General features: G+C 42.4%; 1 protein-coding gene across 12 annotated transcripts in view; it reads right to left on the reverse strand.

Moving 5' to 3' along the window:
• The window catches only part of MYCBP2 (MYC binding protein 2), a 409,657-nt gene that overhangs the window by 326,626 nt on the left and 55,161 nt on the right, over window positions 1–27,870 (reverse strand). For 11 of the 12 annotated variants that reach the window (XM_074962231.1, XM_074962238.1, XM_074962204.1 and 8 more), the window contains exons 5-11: window positions 20,083–20,279; window positions 17,638–17,880; window positions 17,277–17,348; window positions 15,465–15,561; window positions 8,827–8,900; window positions 5,459–5,597; window positions 4,509–4,585 (exon numbers count right to left, since the gene is read on the reverse strand). In XM_074962231.1, coding sequence (XP_074818332.1) covers window positions 4,509–4,585; window positions 5,459–5,597; window positions 8,827–8,900; window positions 15,465–15,561; window positions 17,277–17,348; window positions 17,638–17,880; window positions 20,083–20,279 — 899 coding nt within the window. Of the gene's footprint in view, window positions 1–4,508; window positions 4,586–5,458; window positions 5,598–8,826; window positions 8,901–15,464; window positions 15,562–17,276; window positions 17,349–17,637; window positions 17,881–20,082; window positions 20,280–27,870 lie in introns of those variants that run through there. The other variant, XM_074962245.1, reaches the window with a different exon arrangement.

The following is a 27,870-nucleotide window of genomic DNA, read 5'->3' on the forward strand; positions in this document are numbered from 1 at the left end:
ACACCTTCTTTATCCTCACCATAGGACCTTCCTCCTGGTGTTTGATAATGCTTGTACTCCTAAGTCCTCCAACAGTATGCTTTCTCACTCTCAGCTCCTAGTGCCTCTTGCTCCCAGCTCCTTACCCACACACCACAAACTGAAGTGAGCTCCTTTTTAAACCCAGGTGCCCTAATTAGCCTGCCTTAATGGATTCTAGCAGCTTCTTGATTGAGTGCAGGTGTTCTAATCAGCCTGTCTGTCTTAATTGTCTCCAGAAGGTTCCTGATTGTACTGGAACCTTCCCTGTTACCTTACCCATGGAAAAGGGACCTACTTAACCTGAGGCTAATATATCTGCCTTCTATTACTCTCCTGTAGCCATCTGGCCCGACCCTGTCACACCTCCTATCAAGTACTACTCAAAAAATCTACAACAGCATGGATTATGCAGCTCCTCCAGCAGGATTGCATGAAGGCAATGTTATGAAGAATAATTTTTGCTTCTTTATTGGTTCTATCAGAGCTAATGCAGATATACCTACCTGAGCTGGAAATTACACCTCTAGCTCCAGCAGAGACATACCCAGAGATGGTTCTTACCAGACTTTATTCATCTACTCTGATCAGTTACTGATTTCAGCGACGCATTAAAAAAGGTAGAGATTGTGCTATTTGCATTTGATGTAAAGGTGATGAATGCACAACTGCATGTTGTCTGTGTAGCACTCACATCTCAGCATCTGTTTCACCAGCTATTCCCATGGTTTCAGATATACATAGCAGAATTCTGAGCATTATGGTACCCTGAAGTTAAAGGCTATGGAGATAGAGTATACACAACCTTCTGGGTTTGGTCTGAGAAGCATTCAAACTTTTTCAGGGCATTTCCATTAATCTCTGCAGGTTTTTGGAAGGTCAGGAAATATTTTATGATTAGCAGTGTCAAATACTACACAGAGTGTTTCGGAAGGTATAGTTCCTCTTTTGTTATTTTTTTTAAACAGAGACGTTGAAGTTCTCTATTAGAGCAACAAGAATCATCTCTCTACCCTGCCCTAACTTGAAGCCTGATCAACAGGGATTCAGATATTGCCAGTGATGTCAGAGACTTTTCTTTCCTAGTTTATCAATTAGAAAAGGAAAGTTAGACACTGGATGGTTATTTTCTGAAGACTAGCATCAAATAACCTCTCTAACTTGCCCTTTAACCATACTGAGCTTTTTCTACTTTTTGTTTTATTTTGTTTAAAAGGGAATGTGCATAACTGATGATGATGATTTTCCTAAATGATCTCCATGCTAGCTCTAAGGATTTTGATTTCCTCACTTTGTACTTCAGGATCTTTTTGACTAGTTTATTTTATTTTGAAATCCACCTTCCTAACAGTATCATAGTGCTACTTTTTGATATAACCCCGATCCTGAAAATGTTGAACAAAGGAGAAAAAACTGATTCCAGGAATGTTTTTTTAAAAAAACATTTGATAGAAAAAAGTTGCATTCTTGTAAATATGGGATTCAAAAAATGAAACTGACCAAAACACTGCAGTACTCAAAGAATCCACACACTGACATATCACTGGATACGATACTTTGTGTGGATTTCAACATACAATATGTTAAAACATTAATTTTTCAGTAAATACCTACAACCACTGTGGATGAGTAAATTAAAAGTGAATGTTTGTTACTATACCACAGTAATCATCATGTATATTACTGATGAACAACCACAAAACATTAGGCCAATTTTTTGCTGACATACCACATACAGCACCATTGACTATGTTTGCAGTTTAGAAACCTTTATCTCCAATGTCTCATAAGCTGTTAGACAATATCATCATCAGAGTGTCTCTGAACCTGTTTTGTCTCCAAAGTTTACCTTTCTTAGAGAATGTAAAACCTCATGCAGCACTCTTGAAGAAGATCAGGGTTGTCAGTAAATCAAACATAATACTACAGAGGATCAGAGCTATGAAAACTACCATGTTTGGTTTGAAAAGGATTTTGTACATTTGAAAGAGAACCACTTCAAATTCATTTGCAATCTCCTTCATTTGAAAAGGTTCCAGATTGAGCAACTTCTATTTTTACATGGTTAAACCTTATTGTGACTCAGACACAATTTGGATTTGTAAGTTTTATGCCCATTGTCATAGGTTCAAACTACCATGCCAAAACCAGAACTCTGATCTTAGGGAAATAAAATATCTCCCTAAACTGTTCGCTATGAACAGCCGTGAAAAAATCTAAACAGTTGTCCAAATGGGAAAAATCACAATAGGTAATACACAAGGTCATACAAACTGTAACTAAGATAAAATGTTTTCCCCAGCTGACTTTTCCAGTTAAACCACAGACATCAACTAATATGCAGCATATCTCTGAGAAAAGTGAAAATAGTTTCCACTGAGCTGAGCTAACCTTCCTAACCACTAGGAATAGGCTTAAGCCAACTGAGGGTACAAGAGAAAGTATCAGGTCTACACTCTAAATATACAGCAACAAGCAACCTGTTAAGAACTTGTGGAGAACCACGCAGCATAAAGAAGGTTTGTAGAAGTATCTAGGGCTTGTAGATAAACAATTCAAGCAAAATAACTGTTTATTTGCAGAAGACTGCAACCTCACATTAAGGTTGATTTTAGACATACAATTTGAACTAAATAGTTCTCACTGAGTTCCTCAAGATTCCCATTTAAAAATACCAGCCTCTTTAAAAAATTAGTATTCCAACAAAAAATCTGCATTGATATTGCTTCCTTAAAAGAGGCACTGACAAGGTACAAAAAACTGAACTATCCACATTGAAATCCATTTTGAGTTACTAAATTTTACAAATTAAGTAAACAAAAAAGCTTTTTAAAACTGAAGAGAATTTTTTAAGTTTAATTTACTTTTCACCATCTGTGTTGTTTCTTTTCTTCACTTCATCCAATTTGGACTGGAGATAAACTGATCATTGTGATACCTCACAAGAGCTAAAACGTAATACTATTTAAAGTAGCGTATGGAATTCCACCATTACAAAACTGTTTAAAATTCCTATCTATAAAAAACCTGCTTTCATTCACATGTAAAAGAAAGATTCATGAAAACATGTCTAAGCTTAATGAGTGAGACTCACCACTCCAGAAAGCATCTGGACAAAGCTCTACTAACCATTTTAGTGGTGAAAAGGACGTTGCACAGAACTTCCGCACTGGGAAGCATTTGATCCACTGTATGCTTTGTAATCTCTCCTCCACCACTACCCCACCCTTTTTTTTTGGTAAACACAAAACCTAAATTATGACATAAAAATAAAATTATTTGATAGTACAGCTTAGAAAGTACATTTAGGGTCTAAAGGCTGTTTCTTAGCTACTCATTAAGAAAAATATCTCAAACGTATATGCAAGAATTTAAAACAATCCATTTACAATTACTATGCAACACTATAACTCAGCGGTTCTCAACCAGCAGCCCAATTAGCACACAGCTAATTTTTTAGCACAGTTATGTGCTAAAAAACCCTCAAAATTTGCTGCTCTGATCTAAAAGGGGGCGGTGCTGGCTAAGAGGGGGACAGTGTCAGGAAGCCTGCTGGAGCGCTCCTGCCAGCACGGGGCTAGTGAGTGCCGTAGGGGGGCAGGGTGCGGGATAGTGTGTCTCTGGGCAGGTTTGGGGTGCAGGGCGCACTCTGGGCAGTGAGGCGGTGGGGGAGTGCTACAGCAGCTCCAGGTTTTAGGATACCCGGTCCTGGGCAGCAGGGGCAGAGTCCGGCTGCCCGGCCCCACACCCAGGGCTCCGCTCCTGGACCCACACTGTGGAGGAGTCTCTGGGCAGGGGGGCACTGTGGTTCTCAACCTGCGGCCCACATAACACATTGTGGGCTGCATATGCAACCCACAATGATAAATACGTTGAGATCCACTGCTGTAACTAATAGTGCTACCCCCTGTTAAAGCAACAACATCATTTTATGGCCCTTCCCTCTCTGTAACCCAGCAATAACTCTAGACATTCTTTTGGATTCCAGCTGAGGAGCACTTTTCATTTAGAAAAGCCAGAAGCTGCTTTAACAAAACTGAAATTAAGTAGATGACAAAGTTAGAGAGTAAATTTTAAGGCAAGTTTTGTATACGTTCAACTACACAGACATACTAAGAAAGAACATATAGGCTTTACTTGTAATTTAGTACTTAATTTTGATAGGACTGAAAAAATGTGAACATATGACATTTGGTTAATGAAAGAATAATCCAGTAATTTTTGTTGCTATAATTTTGTTTAGGAGAGGGTTATAAAAAAATTAAATTGCTATATGAACACTACTTAATCTTATTGGTTTGTCTTTTCTACATCACAGTGAAAGCAAATATATAAAAACTATAGCCAACTGTCAATGTACAATAACATTATTTGTAGAAGCAGAAATGAATCATTTTTTTCCAAACCAATATATCAAACCTAATTTTCATAACAAGATCTGGTAACATTATTTATGCAATTTAATATCAATAATGAAATATTTCTAATACCTTTCCACTAGCAGTTTTCATTAGCGCAAATTCTCTTCCTGCACCAAGAACAGCTGACTCCTCATCGAACCCTGTACCTGAGAGCATAACAAGATGTAAATTAGGTATGCAATTTATATGTAGTTGGTTTTAAAGATAATTTTTTCCTTATGTGCCTCATCCTGCACAGTTGTAGAAGCAGATTTTGTCATTGATGTCAATTGACAATATGATCAGAACCTCAGAAAAACAATTACTTCAAGAAAGCTTTCTTTCAACGCGAACTAATCCAAGTGATATGAAATTTCAAGTTTACAATCATACCTCTAATTATAGAAAAAAATCAGAGCTAAAATAAAATATATTTTCCATGAACGTTTTCAGAAAGTATACTTTCAATTACTTTCATTACAATGGGAAAGTTCTAAACTAATTCCAAAAGGACAACTATGTTTCACTTTAAATCCACATGGATTCCAAGTGTAGAGGCATGGCTAACTCTTATTTTAAACAATGATCCTTTTTTACATAGGATAAAGTTGATTGCTACAAACCAATATGGGTATGGGTTTAAGAACTATGAAGGTCCATGTTAGTAGTCACCAGTATATTTGTAATGGAGCCAGGGACACTCGAACAGAGGGGTGGTGGGGAGAGGGAGCATTGCCCCAGGGGAGGGGGTGGAGAGGGGCAAGTGGGGGGTGGGATCTTGGGTCAAAGAGGCGGTGTGGGACCAGGACGGGATCTTGGAGAAGGGGCAGCATAAGGGGCAGTTCAGGCGCAGGTGGCCCCCCAACTTTTAGTGAGCTTCCACCACTCCTGAATGGAGCTCTCAGTCTGAAAAGACCACTGCTGCTCCCCTTACTTGTTCTTGTTCACTTTTATATATTGGTTTGAATTATAGTATGAAGTTTGTATTATAAACCACTTATAATGTTGAAAGAAAACGACATTACAAAATGAAGTCTTACTGATAATGTGCAAGTCTTTCTCCAGATCAAATAATGAGATACCACAGGCATGTAAGCACTTTCTAGCAAGTTTAAGCTGCAGTTCTTGTTGCAGTACTGGCTCCGTACTTGTTGCAAATATTCGAACTACAAAGCCATCCTGTAACAAATAAATCATTTAAACCATTAAACAAACATTTTAGTTAGTTTCTGTGCCACAAGTAAGTCTGATTTAATCTCACCCTGCAAAGAGTATACTGTGCATCTCCAGTCATCCTTCAAAACAAATCAGTAGGTAACACACTGACAAAATTATGGGGGGTTTTAAAGGTAGAAAAGTGACTAATAATTGGTTAAAAAGAGTGTAAAAAGAATAAAAGACAAGTAAAATGTTTTAGAAACAGACAGACCTGAAGAGATAGGCCTAAAAACCGTACTTTTTCAAATATATAACTGCTTCTGCTTCAAATGTATTAAAAACCAAACCAAGACACACAAGTTATTGAAACTCCTAAAACCATGGAACGTGTTGTCTTTTAATGTTTATTCCATGGGGCAAAAGTTATGCTGACCAATTTTTAGTCTTGGCAGCTTCACAGTGTATGTTTACTAAAAGGCTTTAAGTAAACATTTTATGGTTCATTTCATAACAGCTAAGTAGTAAGTGTGCATAAGAAAACCAATAAAATGGTCAGAGTCTGGTACTTCTCTTGCTACAAATAATTTAACACTGTCAGATAACACAGAACACATACTTTTAAAGCTAACATGAAAACTGTAACATGACTTTTGTAACTCTTGTCCATAGGCATTTCAGCATACATATTACCTATCTTAACAGATCTGTTTGTCCCCTCAAATAGAAATGAATCAAGGCTAGAATCAAAACTGATTTATTTGTGTCACAACCTAAGCAATTGGGTTTTCCCCCTCATACCAACTTCGTTTTTCTTCTTAACAGCAAAACAACATACAAGGAAAGAGAAACGTTAGATAAGAATCAGAGGACTGACTACACTGACATCAGAGATTAAAAGAACGTAGATGTTAAAGAAGACAAGTATTCAACAAACTATATACTCTAATTTTCAGCTGCTAAAAAAATTCAGCGGTGTATTCAAAAAAGTCAGGTCAATCTGTGCAATGTGAAGTTCAATCCATTCTTCCATTTTTACTGCTGGAAATTACAAAAAAGTAACGCTTTAAAAAAAAATTCCAAAATCTTGAAAATTAGAAGGTGTTTTAAAAAATAATAATAAAGTAGAATATTAGATGAGTTTTCTCAGTTGCCATTTGGAAAAGATCACACACAAAATTTAAATATGGTACGAACTATCCCACATGAACGCTATCATCAAGAACTTGGCACAGCAAAAAAACAAAAACAAACACACCCCACCACGTAAATACACAAAACAGATCTGAAATACAGATTTCAGAGTGGTAGCTGTGTTATTCTGTATCAGCAAAAACAATGAGGAGTCCTTGTGGCACCTTAGAGACTAACAAATTTATTTGGGCATAAGCTTTCTTGAGCTAAAACCCACTTCACCAGATGCATGGAGTAAAAAATACAGTAAGCAGTATATATATTACAGCACATGAAAAGATGGGAGTTGCCTTACTAAGGGGGGGGGGGGTCAGTCCTAACGAGGCCAATTCAATCAAGGTGGAAGTGGCCTATTCTTAACAGTTGACAAGAAGGTGTGAGTATCAGAGAGAAAATTACTTTTTATAATAGATCTGAAATAGAATCCCACAGACAAACTTCCCCAAATTTTGAGGAACTTCAGCTCTGTATCTAGGTCCAGACTTCACGTCTCCAGATTCTTTATGATGATGAACTGAACCAAGACCACTAAATCACATATTAACAGCTTTTTACTTTAGGGAAGTTTGGATTGAATGCTAACTACAGATTAGAGTTTTACACCTACAAAATGTGTTTCTATTCCAAGCACATTTCATAAAGGAAGTTTGATACTTGTGTACTGAAGTCGATTTTCAGTTACATGAATGAAAGGAGGATCTGAAACCAACACCTGTCCCCACATTCCGTTCCTACAGTATAAAAAACCACCAAAAATGAAATTCACATTTGAGGATGTGTATCTGTAGGTACGCCCAAATGTATGTGTAAAACCATTCTTCTCCACACACTTGGCTCAAATGTAGTATGCCAAGTGTGTGGAGAAGAACGGTTTTACATATAGTTTTACAAAGTATAGCAATGCAAAATGCCTTTTTAAAAAAATGAATAAACTGGACAGAAAATCCATAAGGGTAGGTAACTATTTTTAAAGGATTATCCATGAAGGTAGATATTCCCAATAGTAATATAATACTTTGTACTTAATGGCTTGCAGACAACCACTTTACAAACAAACATAAGTGGGTTATACCTCAACACCTCTTCAAAGAAACGAAGTATAAGGACAGCGTTTACAGATGGGAAACTGAAGCAAAGGTTAAATGAACTGCGACAGTTACACAGGAAATCCATGGCAGAGTCAGAAAGAGAACACCTAGATCACTTAACTCATTGCTTAACTCATTTTTCACAAGATAAACCCTTTCCATAAACTTGCCATATTAATAGCAATCCCTGCTGAAAGATCTCACCCAATGAATTTGTGTAGGGGGCTTTAAAAACCAAATGTTTGCTTATAGTGTTTAATTTTACTATAGGATGAGCAGCCAATCATGGTTTTGCTATTAGATTGTTTCCCCCTTCTCCTGCCAAGACAATGCTGCCTCTAATGAAATTAAAAATTATCCATCATTTATTCAACAGAACATGAAACCTGATACCATTCCCAAATGTCACACTAGAATTCAATCCATCACAGTAAGCGTACAATTTTTTACTACCTTATCTGAAGGAAACCTGTTTTAAAAAGAAATGCAGACATCATCATAAAGTGAAGAAACTCCAAATGGCACAATAGTTAAAAGTATGCCCCTTTTAACCTCAGTGTTCTTTTGAAACAGAACAGGCTTTACTGAAAAGCATAACGCAAATCACCTTGAAAATATACTCATATACAGCATGACCTAACAGCAAGCAAGTCCAGCCAGCCACATTAAAATAAACAAAAAACTTTTCAGCCCACAAAATCTCATATACAGAAGCAGAGCTACCAAACTGATCGTAAAATATATGTCTGAAAAGGATATTTTGCCACAACTGAAGATGAAGTAGTATGAAATCTAAGCTCTTGACAGATGCCTAGCAATTTTTCATTTTTTCTAGCTACGCGTTTTTGCCTTTATCTACACTAGCCAAAAGGAGTCCGTCTTTTTATCTGAAAGACGACCACTTAGTACAGTGACATCTGTGTTGGCTGAGAAAAAACACAAAATGTCTACACTATACATTGAATACTTACATCTCTAGAAGCTGCTATCTGATTAATGTACTCTCCATCAGTGAAAAGGATATTCTGCCCTTCAGTGTTGCAATCTGTGTAGGAAGGAAAAAATGAAGTATTCTGCATTAATTCACCTCAATTAAAGACATTCTACTCCGTATCTTTGCCAAAGCACTATCACTGGTGTTAAAGGAGGTTGCCCAAAAAGCAACCAAATTTAAAAGTCCATTTTTGCAGAACGCAAACTAGAGTTTTTACATGTTCTTCTTTACTAGGATTTTTCTTTCCAAAAAATTTTCTTTTCATGTTTTAATAATGAATATGCACCAAAACTTCCAAAAAATGCAACGTTTACTACTATCTTCTTTTATAATTATTAAAACCATACAGCATCTGGAGCAAAGGGGGTTTCCACAATACCAAATGCTTAGCATAATAGCAGTATATATGTGATGGGTAACCCAGACTACTATGAACAAGCTTAAAATCTAACAAGATGTCTGTTAGTGATATAAACTTGCAATTTTAAGTAAAAACATTTTATTGGAGCCAGTAGCTTTAAGGAGAAGGTCACCCAAATGAGCTAGTTCTTTTTTATTCAGTATTGGTAGCACAATCATTATTAAGGTTGCCTGACACTTCCCATTGTAATACCCTGTTTTTAGTTGTTTATATCTTGGTCAGTCTTTACCCATTTGATCTGAAATTTTTTATGTCAAGTGTTTCCTCAGGCTGTGATCGTAAAGTTACCTTGTCCTTGGAGAATTGTGTGTAAGGAGGCTCTGCCATCAGAGCCTGCAACTCACACATACTCCTTGTGGATGTTAACGCTATCAGGCATGCAGTTTTCTGACACAAAACCAGAAAGGGACAGGATTCCAGGGGATCTAACAGAGGTCCGATTAAAGCTACTAGGACCATGGTAGGGTCCCACAGAGGAACTGGCTCTTGGACAGGAGGATGGAGATGAAGAAGCCCTTTTAAGAATCTTCCTACCATGGTACTGGAGAAGACTGATCTTCCCTGAATGGGAGTAGAAACGCGTATATCACTGTGCAATCCACTGTCAGTGAGCCAAATGCCAGTCCCAACAACTAACTGCAGCAAGTACTCCAAGATGTTCTGGATAGAAACCACGTCAGTTGAACTCCAAGGGCCAATGACCACACTGAAAATTGCTTCCATTTCGCTGAATAGGCCATTTTGGTGGAGGGTTTTCTATTGTTGGGTAGGACCTGCTAAACAGCTACCAACCACCGCTCTTCCTTCTCATTTAGCCATGAAGTAGCCACGCCGTTAGTTGCAGGGAGCTGAGGATGGGATCCAATGTATGGCCATAATACTTAGTAACTAGGTCGGGATGGAGAGGAAGTGGTATGGGAGGCTGAACTGATAGCGCAAGAAGGTCAGGGAACCAGCACTCCTCAGCCACACCAGGGCAGTGAGAAAAAACTTGTCTCGACCCACCTTCAGCTTGAGGATGACCTGTGGGATGATCAGGATCGGGTCAAAAGCGTAGAGGAGAGCTGACTGCCAGCTGAGATGGAAAGCATTGGACAGGGAGCCTGGACAGAGGACCCTTCAAGAGCAGAACAGATGACATTTCCTGTTGTCCCTCATAGCAAACAGATCAATTGTTGGGATGCCCAAAGCTACAAAGATGACCCAGAGAACACTAGTCTTCAGAGACCACTTTTGGACTCAGGGAAAAATTCCTGCTGAGGTGCTCTGAGAGATGATTCTGGACCTTAGACAAATGATTGGCTAATGGACTAATGCTCTCCTCAATGCAGAACTATCACAACATGACTGCCTCTTGGCAGAGCATCTAGGAGTATGCTCCCTGTCCCTTGTTCACATAACACTGCGGTGAAATTGTCGGTAAGTATGTGAACCACTGAGACCCTGATACAGTCCAGTAAAGTGTGACATGCATTGTAGATGGCCTGAAGCTCCAGCATGTTGATATGCAGAGAGGACTCTTGCTCAACCACAGACCTTGAACTTGCAGTGACCTCAGGTCCCTGACCCATCAGGGGGCCGTCGGTGACAAGAGACCTGGTTGATAAGGGCCAGACAAAGGGAACACCCTGGCAAATATTCTCTGGAAGCGTCCACCATTGCAAGGAGTCCAGGACCAGTTGAGGAAGGCAGGCCAACCTGTCCAGGGGGTGAAGAGTCAGATGATAAACCATCCTGAGCCACATTTGGACAGGGTGAACACATAATCTTGCAAGCTAGACCACCTGCATGCAAGCGGACATGCAGCCCAGGAGCACAGCTGAACTGTATGGGAAGGCTAAGACTGCAGACTGATTCAAAGGTGATGAATCAACAGAAAACGGTCAGTCGGCTGGCAGAAATGCTCTCAAACTCAGAGTCTATTCCGGCCCCAATGAACTTGATTATCTGAGTGGGATCCAAAGTTGATTTCCTGATGTTTAGGATGAGACCCAGACGGTCGAGCAAGCACAGCGTAGTGGCGACATGAGAAAGCTTCCTTTCTGGACCTACCCCACAGTAACCAATCGTACAGATATGGATTCTTTTCTTCCTAAGATATGCTGTCATGACAACCATGCATTTGGTAGAAACCCAAGGGGCAGAAGATAGGCCAAATGGAAGCACCATATACTGAAAATGGAGCTCTACTACAATAAAAATCAAAGGAATTTTCTATGGCCTGAAAGAAGGCATCCCGAAAGTCCCGGACAGCAAACCAGTCATTCGGAGACAACACGGGGAGGACAGTTGATAGAATGAGTATTCAGAATCTCATAGATATGATATATTTGTTGAGGCAGCGAAGATCAAGTATCAAGAAGATCAACCCCTCCTCCCTTGCATTTGGGAACCACAAAGTACTGGAAATAGACGCCATGACCCCAGTGTCCCAAAAGAACCTCCTCCACCACTCTCAAAGCCAGCAGAGAGCAAACCTGCTTTACAAGCAGTATCTTGTGAGAGGGTCCATGAAAGATGGGTAGAGAGGGATGGACAGGAACTAGATGGCATAGCAGTCTGCTGGTGCTTAGGACCCTGCTGTCAGTGACGACAGAGCCCCAAGCATTGTGGAAGCACAACAGCCAACTGGAACACTTCTCTGAACCAAGCATTCAATATGGACACTTGGGAGGTGCCAGGGGAGGGTGTGTAGACTGGATGAACAACAGACCAGACTGCCTCCTCCTATGGGATCTATACCATTATCTGGGTTAGTCCCACTGTCTCTGGAGCAGGAAAGTCTGCCCAAATACGTGCTGTGGGCAATACTGCTTCTGATGATCACCACCGTAGTGGCACCTCTACACCCCCAGCGAACATACACCCAAGGAACGTAGGGTAGCCAGAGAATCCTTGAAGGAGTGCAGAGTGTCGTCCGTCTTGTCTGAAAACAACGCTTGGCCATTGAAGGGAAAATCCTCTATGGCCTGTTACATATCAGGAACAATGCCCAAATTCTGCAGACAGGAAGCCCTTCTTACGGTCACCACCAAGGACACCACTCTAACCTAAGTATCTGCAATGTCCAGCACAGACTGCAACAAAGTCTTAGCCAGCAAGCAGCCTTCGGTTACGAACACCCAAAATTCCTCTCGAAGCTTCAGGCAGTTGGCCTGCAAACTCAGACATAGCTGTCCAGTTCACAAAGTCGTACTTGGACAGCAGTGCCTGCTGGTTAACAATTCGCATCTGCAAGGAACAGGAGGAGTAAATCTTCCTGAACATCAGGTCCATTCATTTAGAATCCTTATTCTTGGGAGTACACTTAAACTGCCCTGCTTAGCTCTATCATTCACTGCAGTTATGATTAGGGAATTTGGGGCCAGATTGGAGTAAAATCCCTCAAATCCCTGCACTGCAACAAAGTAGTATTTCTCCATGTGTTTTGCTGTAAGTGGTACCGAAGCCAGCATGCTCCAGAAGACCTTAATGGGCTCAATGAGTGCATTGTTAATAGGGAGGGAGACTCTCCCAGGAATAGATGGCCACAAGATACCCACTAACTTGTAGGTGTTCCACTGCAGGAACTCCTCTTGAATACCCAAGGAAGCAGCTTAGCACCACAAAAGATCCTGTTATGTCTTGAAGTCCTCCAACACCAAAAGGGAGGAAGAGCCAGGTACCGCTGAGTCGTCTGGGGACAAAGATAAATCGGTTTACTGTACCAGAGCAGGATCCTGCTCCAGAACTGATGGACCTGGACAGGACCACCCTAGAGATTCCACAAGGGAAAGGTTCACCAGCTTCTGGGCCTCTGGCAGCTCAATGACCACAGCTACAGACCACGTCGGTAATCTCACCTTCGAGCGAGATGAGGAGCGGGACCTCTGCGACTGAGGAGAGTCGCATGGATTCTACAGAGGCCACTGACATGGCTAAGGCATTGATGGCCAGTAGGTGCCAGGCCCAAGGTCCCCATCCCAACCCTGATACAAGCACTAGTCCTGGTACCCATAGTGCTCCATGAATGGCCCCCGATGTGGCTCAAGCGATGGAGAAAGAAAGGAGGAAGATCCTGACTGCGATGCCGAAGCTTCCAAGGCTTCAGAGGAATAAAAGTGGAGCCAGCCCTAACAGTGCAAACAGTCCAACTCAACCATAGCCCAGAATAAAGAGGGAGCTGGTGTTAATGGTAGAAACAGTACCAGTGGCACCAACTACATCTCCACCATTTCCGGTGCCAGAAGTGGTGTTGACAATGAAGTTGGCAGCAGTACCAAGGTAACTGACAGTGCCAAAGCGGATGGCAGTGAGTGCCACTACAGTAACATCAGCAGCACCAGTCACAGGGTTGCTGAAGACGCTCCCAATGTGAAGGAGGTCCCTTGCGCCAAGCCCAGAACCTACCCCACTTCTACTGACTGTAAAAGGGAAACATCGGGGTAAAGTGCCAACAGACCCAAAGGTTCAGCTACACAGCCAGCTAAAAGGGCTATGAAGCACACAGACCTGTCGAAGTCCTGGGTCAAGGGCGAAGTCTAGACAGATAGGCAGAGATTTGCTATTGCCCAATACGCCACCAGCACGGAAACAGCTGGTGCCAGCACCACTCAAACGGACACCTCAGGGCTAGAACTGGAGTCAATGGCACAGGATCTCTGGCCTCCTTCTGTAGTACCAGAGCAGTTGATGGAACCTGCCCCATCCCACACACCAGCATTCACCCCACGCCTATCCACGCTTCTTCTGGCAGAGGAAGACGAGTCCCCAAGGGAATGTAATGGCCTCAGTCGGTCTTATATGACCTTTTCCTCAGCAACTAATCCACCTCGTTGGAGAGGCACCAGCTCCAGGATGCAAAGTGGCAGCACTCAGAAACGCAGGATGACAAGGGCCTCGGTGCTAATGTAGGCCTCATGGCCTGTTCGAGCAAGTGCAGCTTCAGACAGAGATCCCTCGCCACTTGAATCCATTTTGTGAACGTTTTGTAAATCAAACGCTGCTCCTCACCATGGGCTTTGCCTAGGCACAGCAAGCACCATGTGTAGCAATCGTTGTTGGAGAATCACTCCCCCACATGACAGACAATGTTTAAAACCTGGTGAGGACATCACTAGGGAAATACTTAAGCTACAACTAACACTAAATCTAACACTATACTAAGGGTCTGCGAAAGATTGTTGAACCATAGAATAGTGGATTTCAACCTAGGGTCCGCAGACTATACCTAAGATTTCCAAAGGGGTCCACACCTCCATTTGAAATTTTTTAGGGGTCCAGAAATTTAAAAAAAAAAAGGTTGAAAACCACCATCCCAGATTTGCATATTCGGGAGTTTAGTGGCATTCAGTTTTCAACGGTCTCCTTTGGCTCTGGTACATACTTTCACCTACAAGAAATACTTATGGTATAGTGAAAAAGCTTTACAGACAGAAGCTAAAGGAGCTCAAGCTCAGAGGAGAAAATTAAAAGAAAATATAATCACAGTCTAAGTGTTTAGTCAAGGAAAAGATATTGGATACTAGAGGGCTCTTTAATCTAGCAGATGAAGGCATAATAAAGTCCACTTACTGAAGTTCAACCTGGAAATAAATACAAATTTTTAACAGTGAGGGTAAACAAACATTGGGAGACATTATCAAAGGATGTGTATATTCTACACCACTTGGAGTCTTTATGTCAAGACTGGATGTGTTTCTGAGGCTATGGCAATACTAAAGAGCTTACAGTGGTGCAATTACGCTGCTGTAGTACTGCTATTGCAGACACTCTAAGCAGACAGGAGAGAGCTCTACCATCAACTTAATTACTCCAGCCCCCACAAGTGGCAGCAACTATGTCAGCAGGAGAGCCTATCCCATTGACATTGCACTGTCCACATTGGCAGTTAGGTCGGTGTAACTTACATCATTCAGGGGAGTGGATTATTCAGACCTCTGAGCAACAATACTTATACCAACGTAAGCTGTAGTGTGAAGACGCTACACAGCCTTAAGAGTTATGCTCTAATTTCACCAAGCTGATGGAATAGATGTAGGAATGTCTGGGTGAAATATTGTGGCCAAAGTTATCTAGAGGTCAGACTTGGTGACAACGCTCCTTTCTGACCCTAAAATCTATGAATTACTTCTCTAGCAGAGCCCCTGTTGATCTCAGGGTATGGTGTCCCTTAAGTATTCCCACCACTCTTGGTAACGTCTAGAATTTCCTACCTGGCAAAGCAACTGTACCATCTTGTTCCAAGGTTTCAGGATTTATTCTTATGGCTGTCATACTGTGATTGTTCACATCTCTATACAACAAATAACTCTGGTAAATTAAAAAGAAAAAGACATTAGAATGAAAGTATAATCTTCATAAACACTTTTAAAGGGATATTGTCAAACTGATAATCATTTACTTTTTTCCCCCATTAGCTATTTGTTTTCAAAATCAGATTTTTCTCATCTTCAGGTCCACACCTTATTCTCTATGCTAATTCTAATACAAAATGAAAGTTGAACGCACTCTGGAATTCCTACTTCCTTGTGCACCAGAATGGTGACATTGTGCTTATACACTGCTCTGGAAGCCACATGCTCCCTCTCCAGGATTCTCTTCATAGGAATAAGATGCAATTACAATAGCAACTGTTCGAATCTGTGTATTAGAGACATGAATGTAGATCAATGTATTAAAAGGTTAATGGAATTTTTGAGTGTTGTTTACTGTTATGTATTCCTATTTATACCATAGTGTCACCTACTAGGTAAAAATCGCTTTACAGAAAACAAGATCCAGTGTATTTCTTTTGTCCCCAAGCACTACAGTGAAGATATCTCCAAAAGACACAGCAATTCTGATAACACCAACCCCAACACACATGGTTACACCCAAATAGTTTGCTGAAACATTCCTCCTCTCCTTTCAACCTTTGCAGGCTGCATGAGGGACATGCTTCAGGACTACAGATTTCATCCTCCATGGCTTCCCCAAGAACAGCATCTCTTCGCCTCCTGGAGAAGCCCTGTACATAGCAGTAACCCAAGTATAGAGTACTCCTGCGGAGTGCCCATGGACCATCCTGTAAACATATGTACTCTCCCAGGCTGAATCACAAGTTTCTTCAGATGCCAATCAGGGAGGTTTGAGTAGTACAAATATGAAATATAGACAAGACTGTCTATGGAAAAGTAATTTAGAAATAGTGAGATTGTGTTGACCACATTACTCTGCAATAGACAGAAAAATGCTACAGATGGAACACATCTTCCTGCATTGATATTTTGTGTTAATACATATTTTGATAATATATTTGTTAAAATGTTAAACAAAAAATGATGTACTGTACAAATGGAATAAATGTAATACTATAGTATATATTTTTAAAAGTAGTATTTAATTTCAAAGATAAAAGACTGAATAAGTCAGCAGTTTCACAAAGCGATTAAATGATGCTCAAAATGCACTGGATTATTTCAGCTCAAAATGATTTAAGATGTAATAAATCTTGCTAAGAAAATAGCTCAAAAATAAAGAAAAGTAGTAAAACAGTACTGAAAGAAAACCTACTGGTAACTAAACATGCCATTCATGGTTATATTAGAAACAGTAATTGAGCTTTCCGATACAATAGCCTAAAACAGTGTTGTACTGCTTTATAACCACAAAGTCATATTTTTAATACTTTTTGGCTTGATTGCCTAAAAGGGAAATACAAAATTTATTACGTCTTATTACAGAATTCAGAAACAAAATAGTGCAAGATCTTCAAATTTTAGAGATAATATTGCAATATAGTCTGGCTAAAGCAGATACTGCATTATCCCTTTTTTAGTCTGCCAGCATAAAAAAAAGAAAAACAAAAAGAGGTCCCTCCCCTATCCACAACAGAATTTTTAACTGCACTGAATTGGCTTTATTATTTTACAGCCAGATAGAAAGGAACGATGTAATACTTGTATAAAGCTGTCCTAAACTGTGCTACATTTGAATTAAATATTAAGTTAATTCTTTTATGTTTTTTGTTTTATGTATTCTCCTACCTGAGCATACCCTAACCAAGACTTTTTTTCTTTTCTGTTTTTGATGCGGGATGTAGAATTGTATATATGACCCTGTAAGGTAACAAAAAAGTTAGTTTGACAATTGTTAGAACGACAGTTTTATAGTTAATCTTTTCTCATCTAGAAACATTATCTTCTACAGCGATGAGAAATGAACAGAACAAGAAATGAGAAGCTGGTGAACAAACACTACAAGAATTTTAAAATCAATATATTTAAAAAATAATTATCAGTATTACTAAGTTACAAGACAATCTAAAAGTCAAGCAAGACATCATAAAATGTCATTTAAATTAAAATTTTTACAACTGATATCATGAGTTTTCAGGAGTCACATTACCCTCACTGTCCCACTGTAGCCAGAGCCGATTTTGTAAAGTCCATCTTTGCATAAAAGGTACAGGAAGAAACCATCATTCTGAAGTAGACAATGATCATCTTCATCTACAGAAATTTCTTTCAATGGCCATTTGTGCATCAGGGCTGCTTTCTTTATCCCATTACTGAACCAGTCCTGGATTTGGATTTTGCCCACCAGAACTGCCTGAACACTCCGCTGAAGAGAGTTTAAGATAGTTGGCACCTAAATGGTAAAGAAAACCCGATGAGATAGTACAAAACATTACAACTTAAGCAACATACAGAAGTGAAAATAAAGCTTTAGTCACTAATCCTGGCTCTGAAAAAGTTAGAGACACGATGTGGGTGAGGTAATATATTTTATTGTAACAACTTCAGTTGATGAGACACACAAGTTGGTCCAATAAGAGATATTACCTCACCTACCTTCCCTCCCTAATATCCTTGGACCAACACAGCTACAACTACACTGGATCTCTGAAAAAGCTGTTTTACTAAAATGTAAGCCTTAATTTATGCTTTCATTCTTACTAATGAGAAATACATGAAAAAAGGTAAGATTTACTTCCTACAAACTCCAACTGATTCACTCCATAATATGCATGGCAATCCAAAATGGATCTCCTCTTCTCTTTCTCAAAACTGATTTCAATAGTGAATGAAGCCAGTAAATTTGAATGTATTTCTGTTGGGGCTATCAATTAATCGAAGTTAACTCACACAATTAACTCAAAAAAATTATTCGCGATTAATAGCAGTTTTAATTGCACTGTTAAACAGAATGCCAACTGAAATTTATTAAACATTTTGGATTTTTTTTGCATTTTCATATATATTGTAATCTGTGTTGTAATTGAATTCGAAGTATACATTACAAATATTTTCACTGTAAAAATGATAAACAAAAGTAGTATTTCTCAATTCACCTCATACAAGTACTGTAGTGCAACCTGTCGTGAAAATGCGACTTAAAAAATGTAGATTTTTTTTTGTTACATAACTTCCCTCAAAAACAAAACAATGTAAAACTTCAGAGCCTACAAGTCCACTCCCTCCTACTTCTTGTTCAGCCAATCACTAAGACAAACAACTTTGTTTACATTTATAGGAGATAAAGCTGCCCTCTCCTTATTTACAGTGTCACCAGGAAGTGAGAACAGGCATTTGCAGGGTACTTTTGTAGATGGCACTGCAAGGTATTTACGTACCAGATATGCTAAACATTCGTATGCCCCTTCATGCTTCAGCCACCATTCCAGAGGACATGCTTCCATGCTGATGACGCTCGTTAAAAAAATAATGCGTTAATTAAATTTGAGACTGAACTCCTTGGGGGAGAATTGTATGTCCCCTGCTCTGTTTTACCCTAATTCTGCCATATATTTCATGTTATAGCAGTCTCGGATGATGCCCCAGCACATGTTGTTCATTTTAAGAACACTTTCACTGCACATTTCACAAAACGAAGAAGGTGCCAATGTGACATTTCTAAAGACAGCTACAGCACTCGACATAAGGTTTAAGAAACTGAAGTGCCTTCCAAAATCTGAGAGGGACGCGGTGTGGAGCATGCTTTCAGACGTCTTAAAAGGACAACACTCCGATGCAGAAACTACAAAACCCGAACCACCAAAAAAGAAAACCTGCTGGTTGCATCTGACTCAGATAATAAAAATAAACATGTGTTGGTCTGCACTGCTTTGGATTTTCATAGAGCAGAACCCGTCGTCAGAATGGACGCATGTCCTCTAGAATGGTGGTTGAAGCATGAAGGGACATATGAATCTTCAGCACATCTGGCATGTAAATATCTTGTGATGCCAGCTACAACAGTGCTATGCAAATGTCGGTTCTCATTCTCAGGTGACACTGTAAACAAGAAGCGGGCAACATTTTCTCCTGCAAATGTAAACAAACTTGTTTGTTTGAGCGATTGGCTGAACAAGAAGTAAGACTGAGTGGACTTGTGGGCTCTAAAATTTTAGATAGTTTTATTTTTGAATGCAGTTTTATTTTTACATAATTCTACATTTGTAAGGTCAACTTTCTGGATAAAGAGATTGCACTACAGTACTTGTATTAGGTGAACTGAAAAATACTATTTTTTTTTACAGTGCAAATACTTGTAAACAAAAATAAATATAAAGTGAGCACTGTACACTTTGTATTCTGTGTTGTAATTGAAATCAATATATTTGAAAATGTAGAAAACATCCAAAAATATAAATTTTAATTGGTATTCCATTATTGTTTAACAGTGCGATTAAAACTCCACCTACCGTGAATAATTTTTTTTAATAGTGCGATTAATTGCAATTAATATTTTTAATTGCTTGACAGCCCTAATTTCTGTATTAGAATGTTTCCAGAACTCATGCATATGACCAATCAAAATTCTACAAGTAGAACAGGTTTAGTACAACACCTGAATAGTCTGACAAGCATGACTGCCATTATTGGTGAGAATAGCAGAGACTGCCTGCAGTGTTCTTCCTGTTTCTCCCCAGGCAGCTACCAAGCTGAACAGGCAAGCGCAGGAAAGTGCCGTCAAGGATTGTCCAGTACTATCATTCACTCCAGTGCTACGAACAGTTATTTCCAGAAGAAGCTGGAAGAGAGACTCTGTGAATAAAATATAACAATTACATAGGTATAACAAATCACCAAATCATACTAAACAGTTTCCAATGAAGTAAAATCAGTTAACTTAAAATTTAAAGATACAATACATGCATCACGCCCCTGCAAATTCTGAGTTATTTTTATCCTATATAAAGTTATTTAACTAAAAATTATGTTTGCTCATCTGCATTTCACATCAACATAATTAAAAATTACCTGATTAAACCAACACACACACAAGCTTCATCTCACATGCCTTGTCACCCAAATTTAATATCAAAACCTCTGTCATGTTCAAATCCTTTTCAGTTACAACATTTACACATTACTTACACATTAATTCCTCACAATGACACTTCAGTGCACAGACAACTCTGACTTCAGGTAGCTTAATCTAATTACATACATATGTCTGGCACTAAGTAATATATAAACCTCTTTGCTATCTCTGCCTCCCACAACCCAACAAATAGTTCTCCCTTTCAGAGGACTGTAAAAAATGGTTACCTACCTTTCATAACTGTTCTTCTTAAGACATGTTGCTCATGTCCATTCCATTCTAGGTCTGTGCGCGCCCACGTGCACAGTCAGAGATTTCTGCCTTAGCAGTACCCGTAGGGTCAGCTGTGGCGCCCTCTACAGCGTCGCGCTCATACGGCAGTATACCAGGCACTGCCGACCCCATGCCCTCTCAGTTCCTTCTTGCCAGCAATTCTGACAGAGGAGTAGGAGGGCAAGTAATGGAATGGACATGAGCAACACACCTGGAAGAATTACAGTTACGAAAAAGTAAGTAAAGTTTTTTCTTCAAGTGCTTGCTAACGTCGATTCCATTCTAGGTGACTCACAAGCAGTATCCTCGGAGGTGGGCTCGCAGATCAAGTCTTGCAGCACGGCTCTGCCAAAGGCTGTGTCATCTCGAGCTTGCTGGGTAAGTGCATAATGTGATGCAAATGTGTGGACAGATGACCAGGTAGCAACTAGACAGATTTCTTGGTTCAGCACTTATGCCAGGAAGGTTGCTGCACTCTAGTCGAGTGAGCCGTCACGATACTCATAATAGGCACCTTCGCCAGTTCGTAACAGTAGCGGATGCAGGCCGTGATCCAAGACGAGATTCTCTGGGAAGACAGTGGGCAACCCTTCATTCTGTCTGCAACAGTAACGAATAACTGCGTTGACTTACGGAACAGTCTTGTTCTATCTATGTAGAAGGCCAGTGCCAGTCTGACAACCGGGATATGGAGCCTGCATTCCTTGTCCGTGGTATAAGGCTTAGGACAGAAAACTGGTAAGTAAATGTTTTGACCAGTGTGAAACTGGGAGACAACCTTGGGCAGAAAACCCAGGTGTGGACACAACTGGACTTTGTCCTCATAAAAGTCAGTATAAGGCAGCTTTGACATGAGTGCCCCGATCTCAGACATCCTGCGGGCCGAAGTTATAGCAACCAAGAATGAAACCTTCCAAGAAAGAAGCATGAGAGAGCAGGAAGCCATAGGTTCGACCGGAGGGGGAGAGAGAGGGGGGAGGAGAATATGAGCCTTGACAGTACCAGATTCAAGTCCCTAAGGTGAACTGGGTCTCAGTCATACAGGTAGAGTGCTCCAGACCTTTCAAGAATCACACCATCATGGGATGGGCGAAGACCATCCTGCCTTAAAACAGAGGACAGAGTGCCACCAGGTGTACCGTGACTGAAGAAAGCGACAGGCCCTGGAGTTTAAGGTGCAGCAAATAGTCTAGGATGACCTGTAGCAGGGCCTCTGCAGCATGAATGTGTCGAGCCGACGCCCAGCACATGAACCACTTTCACTTTGCCACGTAGGTAGCCCTGGTAGACAGTTTTCTGCTGTCCAGCAGGACCTGCTGGACAGCAGCAGAGCACTCTCGTTCGTCCATACTCAGCCACGCAGTAGCCAAGCGGTCAGATGCAGTGACACCAGGTTCGGATGCAGCAAGTTGCCATGGTTCTGAGATATCAGATCCAGCTGAAGAGGCAGCTGCAACAGGGCAGCTGCCGAAAGACTCAGCAGCATGCCGGACCAGTGCTGACGATGCCACACTGGGGCTATGAGGTAACAGTCGCTTTTTGTTTCGTTTCACCTTGAGCAAGACCCTGTGGACCAATGGCACCGGTGGGAAGGCACATATCAGCACTCCTGACCACGGAATCAAGAAGGTGTCTGACAGGGAGCCTTTGCCCCTGTCCTGCAGAGAACAGAACACATGGCACTTTCTGTTCTGCCTGGACGTGAACATGTCCACCTGGGGAGTCCCCCACCTGCAGAAGATTAGGGACACCAACTCCAGGTGGAGTGACTATTCGTGGCGAGATGAGAAGATCTTGCTGAGGCGATCTATCAGGACATACTTGGTTTCAGGCAGGTGGGCAGCTACCAGATGAATGGTATGCCGCCCACAGAAGTCCCAGAGGCTGAGCGCCTCCCGACAAAAGGGCTGAAGACCTGGCGCCACTCTGCCTGTTGATGTAATACGCTACGGCGGTATTGTCCGTTCGAACCTGCACCACCTTGCCGCTTAGGTGGGACAAGAAAAGCTGACAGGCCAGCCGAACCGCTCTGAACTCCCTGACGTTGACGTGAAGGGCTAGATCATTTAGTAGCCAGCAGCCCTGGGTGTTGAGCTCACCCAGGTGGGCTCCCCAGCCCAGATTTGACGTGTCCGAGACCAGGGTGAGCAACGGGGATGGGGTCGCAAAGGGAACTCCTTGCAGCACCAACTTGGGATACAGCCACCAGTCCAGGGACAAGAGGATGTGGGTCAGCACCGTGACCACTTGATCCAGGGCATGCCTGTTGGGGATTTAGACCGAGGCCAGCCATACCTGCAGAGGCCTCAGATGAAGTCAGGTATGGCTGACCATGTACATGCACGCAGCCATGTGGCCCATCAGCTGCAGGCACATGTGGGCTGTGGTGAGCGAATGATCTACCACGTAAAGAGCCAGGTCCAACATGGCCTGAAAACAGGCTTCCAGAAGGAAGTCCCTGGTCCGTGTGGAGTCGAGAACCACTCCAATGAACTCTATGCATTGGACTGGCGTTAAAGTGGACTTTTCTGTGTTTATTAACTGGTCCAGGTTGCTGCAGGTGGACCGCACCAGATCACAGTTCCTTTGCACCTGCTCCGGAGACCTGCCCTTGATGAGCCAGTCGTCAATGTACAAGAAGATCTGGACCCCTCGACACTTCAGGTAAGCCGCCACCAGTGCCACGCATTTCATGAACACACTGGGAGCCAAGGACAGGCCAAAGGTTAGCGCCATGAACTGGAAGTGGTGCCCATCCACTATGAAACACAGGAAACTCCTGAGACCTGGGAATATGGAGACATGAAAATAGGAGTCCTTTAAGTTGACAGCAGCGTATCTGTCCCCTGGATCCAGGGAAGGGATAATGGAGGCCAGGGAAATCATGCAGAACTTCAACTTCTTGAGAGACTTGTTGAGGCCCCGCAGGTCCAGGATGGGTCTGAGGCCCCCTCTGGCCTTCAGGATTAGGAAGTAGCAGGAGTAGAATCTACCATGTCCCAAGGAACGTCCTGCACAGGAGCTTCTCAACCTCCTGAACGAGGAGTTGCTCATGAGAAGGGTCCTTGAAGAGGGACAGGGAATTGGGGGGGGGGGGGGAAGAAGGGGCAGCCAAAAACTGTAGGGTGTAGCCCCAAGCTACTATGTCCAGGACCCAGCGGTCCAACTTTCCCTACCGTTCGGCCTGGTCATGCGGTGAGAGGTGGTTGAGGAAAAGGAGGACAGGATCCGGTTTGCTGACTGGGATGCTGCTCTCGGGCACACCCTCAAAATGACCCCTTCTGTCCCCCTAGATGTTTGGCAGGCCCAGGCTGGGCGGGTGAATGGGAGGAAGAAGGGCGCCAGTACTTAAACTGACATCCCTTCTTCTTGTAGAGCCTGACGGGGTTGCCCAGGTCTTGGCAGTCGGAAGCGCTTCCTGGCTGACTGTGGCATGTGCATGCCCAACAAGCAAAGGGTAGCTCTAGTATCCTTCAACCTATGCAGCCTGGAGTCCATTTGTTTAGTGAAAAGACCAACTCCGTCAAAGGGAAGGTCTTTAATCAAGGTCTGCCTCTCCTGGGAGAGGCCCACCATTTGCAGCTAGTAGCTGCGCAGCATGACCACCACTGACGCGACCTCCCTAACCAGCGAGTCCGCTGCGTCCCACTCCATCTGCAGGGAGCATCTGGCTGCCACAGTACCCACCTCTACCAGGATGCCAAACTCCTGGGCCAGACCTTGAGGGAGGGATTCCTGGAACTTTTTGAACCATCCCAGAGGTTAAAGTTATATTTGCCCAACAGGGCCTGATGGTTTGCCACCTGGAATTGCAGGCTGGCAGCTGAATAAATTTTTCTCCCGAATAAATCAAGCTTCATGGCTTCCTTGTTCTTGGGAGTGGAGGAAGTGGGACCTTGTTTGTCCTTCTTGTTGGCCACAGACACGACCAATGAGCTGGGGGAGGGTGGGTATAAAAGTGTTCTAAACTTCTGGCCAAAACAAAATGCTTTTTCTTGGCTTGTTTTGAGGTGGGAGGAATGGAGGAAGGGTCTGCCACAGGGCCTTGGGTACCTTGAGAACCCCTTCATACACGGGAAGGGCAACCCGGGTGGGAGTAGAGGCCAAGAGGACATTTAAGAGGGTATCCTCCTGCTCTTTCATTTCCTGCACCTCGAGCCCCAAGTTCTTGGCTGTGAGCTAGAGAAGGGCTTGATGCTCCCTGAAATCATCCGGCAGGCTAGCTCTTGAAGGTCCCGAGACCGCCTTGTCCAGGGATGACTAGGAAAACTGGACCACTGTGGGAGGTCCCAAGGTCTCAAACACCAACAGAGGAGGCGGCTTAGCGGTGGGCACAGGTTCCTCCACCCCAATCTCTGAACAGGCTTCTGGTACTGGGCCCGGTGCCAGCTGTGCTGCCAAATGCTGCTCCACTGCAGCTATCGAGCAATGCTGTAAAGGGGGCATCATCATGACCAATACGCCCCAAGCACTCCAATAAGGTCACTGTGTTGGCCACTGGCTGTGCTGCCACGGGCCAAAAGGAGAATTTCTTGTGCCCAATCTCATCAATGGGACCTGGGCAATGGGCTGAACTGGCCCTCCATACCAGAGGAATCACCTTCTGGTGACCAGGGAGGGGCAGTTGACACTTGTTTTTGCTGACTGGTCGTGATCACAGTTGACTGTTGACAAGGAGTAGTAGACTGTTGATGGTACCGGGGAGAGCGGTATCGAGACGGGGAACATTCTCACTGCACCAGCAATCGGGACTGATGCCTAGAGGATGACTGGCAAGAAAATTAACAGTGCCAGGAATAACGGGGGAGCTTTGACCCCCGTGCCAGTGAGTAGCGCCAGGGGAACTGGACATCAGCCTGGGTGACCAACGATGCATCTCAGACCTGCCTCAGGATCCTCAACTCAATGGTGAAGATCGTTGTCTTCTGTCCAGCAACCGGCGGTGTTTCCCTGCCCTCTGAGGGGTCTTAACGTCAGGCTTGCCCTCTTGGGGAGCATTAAACGGGTCCTGCAGCACCATAGTTGTCATTGGAGCAGGAAGAGACCTGAGCTCTCTCTGCGCCTGGGGAGCCTGGGATGATGACAGTGCAGGCAGGGGTCTGGGTCCCATACTGCTCCTGGGAGTCAGTGGCAGACCTTTAAGGGGCTGGGAGCTCCAGCTGGGAAGGCATGATTGTATGGCTCTGGAGTAGTCTGGCAGCCAGGTCAGGTTCCTTAGTAGATGACCCCTAGGCCTTTGTGCTCAGTGCCGGGGATCACTTCTTCACATTTTAATTCAGCACTGGCGATGAACAGTGCTGGGAGGAGCCGGGTGCCGGCGGTGTGCTATTCACAGAGGCAGAGGCACTTGGTGCAACCTGCCTTGGCAGCTTGAAAGCCAGGCAGAGGGCGGTTTCCATCAGGAGAGCCCTGAAGCGGGTATCCCGCTCCTTTTGGGTGTGGGGCCAAAAGTTTTTGCAGATCTGGCACCGATCCTTAACGTGTGACTCCCCCACGCACTTAAGGCAGCTGCTATGGGAGGCACTTGCATTCCGAGCAGGGCTTAAACCCGGAAGACCGGGGCATGCCCCTCCTGGGATGCTAACCACTAACCAACACTAAACAAACAACTAACAACACTACTATATGCAAACTACGTACAAAAGCCCTAAGGCACAAAGTTCAAGGCGGAAAAACTGGTCAGAAGGAACCGAGAGGGTGTAGGGTCGGCGGCGCCTGATATACCACCGCATGAGCGTGGCTCTCCAGAAAATCTAAGGCAAAAATCTCCAACGACCGTGCACGAGGGTGCGCAGACACCTACAATGGAATCGACATGAGCAAGCACTCGAAGAAGGAAAGAGTAGCAAAGAGCAAAGCTGAACTATGTGAAGCAAACTAGGCAGTAGAAAACAGGCTGTACAGGGGGACACAGAAATGAAAGGAGGTTGTACAGGGGGACACAGGAATGGAAGCAGAGCTATTGGGGGGCCGGGCGGCAGAAGGAGCTCAGCCGCAACGTATCAAGGCATTGGCCTTTGAACTGCTTGAGACCTAGTAGCCGCTACTTGGTGCGGTACATTGCTTTGGTGCCCTGAAGCTGGACTCCACACTCACCCAAGACCCTCCGCTCAGTCCTTTTCTCCCCTTCCAATTTTTTTGCTCAACATCTTGCTGCCCAGGTTGAACCCCTCAGAATATATTTGAGGATTGCAAGGCTGAGTATCAGAGAATAGGAATAGCTAATGAATCTTAATTCCATCAGCTGGTTTTCGTTAAATTAAATTGACCAATAAGGATTAACAACATTGTTGAGGTTCAGTATTTTAAAACTGTCAGGGATGGTCTAGATATACTTAATCCTGCCTCAACATGGGGGTGAACTAGATGACCTTTTGTGGTCCCTTCCAGTCCTCATTTCTATGATTGACGTATCTTTGAGATCTTATAACTTGTATCTGTGTGTAGTTGTGGTGAGACCTTTTAAGATACACAGCTCCAAAAAACAACTCAAGAGAAGAGATTATTAAAGAAGCTAAATTGTAATGTTCGCTGTGCCCAAGTTACAGTATCTTTGATCAAATTTTATTAATAATTCAGCTGTCCCTGAAGAGTTGAGTGTTAAGTTTAGAGACTAAATTCAAATATTAGTGAAGGATTTTACCCTATTTTAAATGTAAACTATAGCACAGCCTTCACTATAGAGAAACAAAGGATGCCTTCATAAAATGCCATTTGGTATTCTCTTTTTGCCCAGAAATGAGTATTATCTTCTAAATAAATACTTATTAATATTATTCCTAATTTATTTGAAAGACTGATATGTTGAAAATGTGAAGACTCCATGTAAAACTGTAGAGATCCTGTATTAGCTTTTCCATTTATTTGTTGGCTTGTTGGAAGCAGAGAGATACCAAAAAGAGATTAAAAAACCAAAACATATTATCCTATACATGGCATCATTCATAGCAGAGAATTCCAAAAATATTTTGGAAGCTATTGTATATACATTGTAAACATAGTAATCACAGTAATCGCTTTACTCACCACTGAAATCAA

The sequence above is a fragment of the Natator depressus genome, chromosome 1 (genome assembly GCF_965152275.1).
Source record: "Natator depressus isolate rNatDep1 chromosome 1, rNatDep2.hap1, whole genome shotgun sequence".
Classification (NCBI taxonomy): Eukaryota; Metazoa; Chordata; order Testudines; family Cheloniidae; genus Natator; species Natator depressus.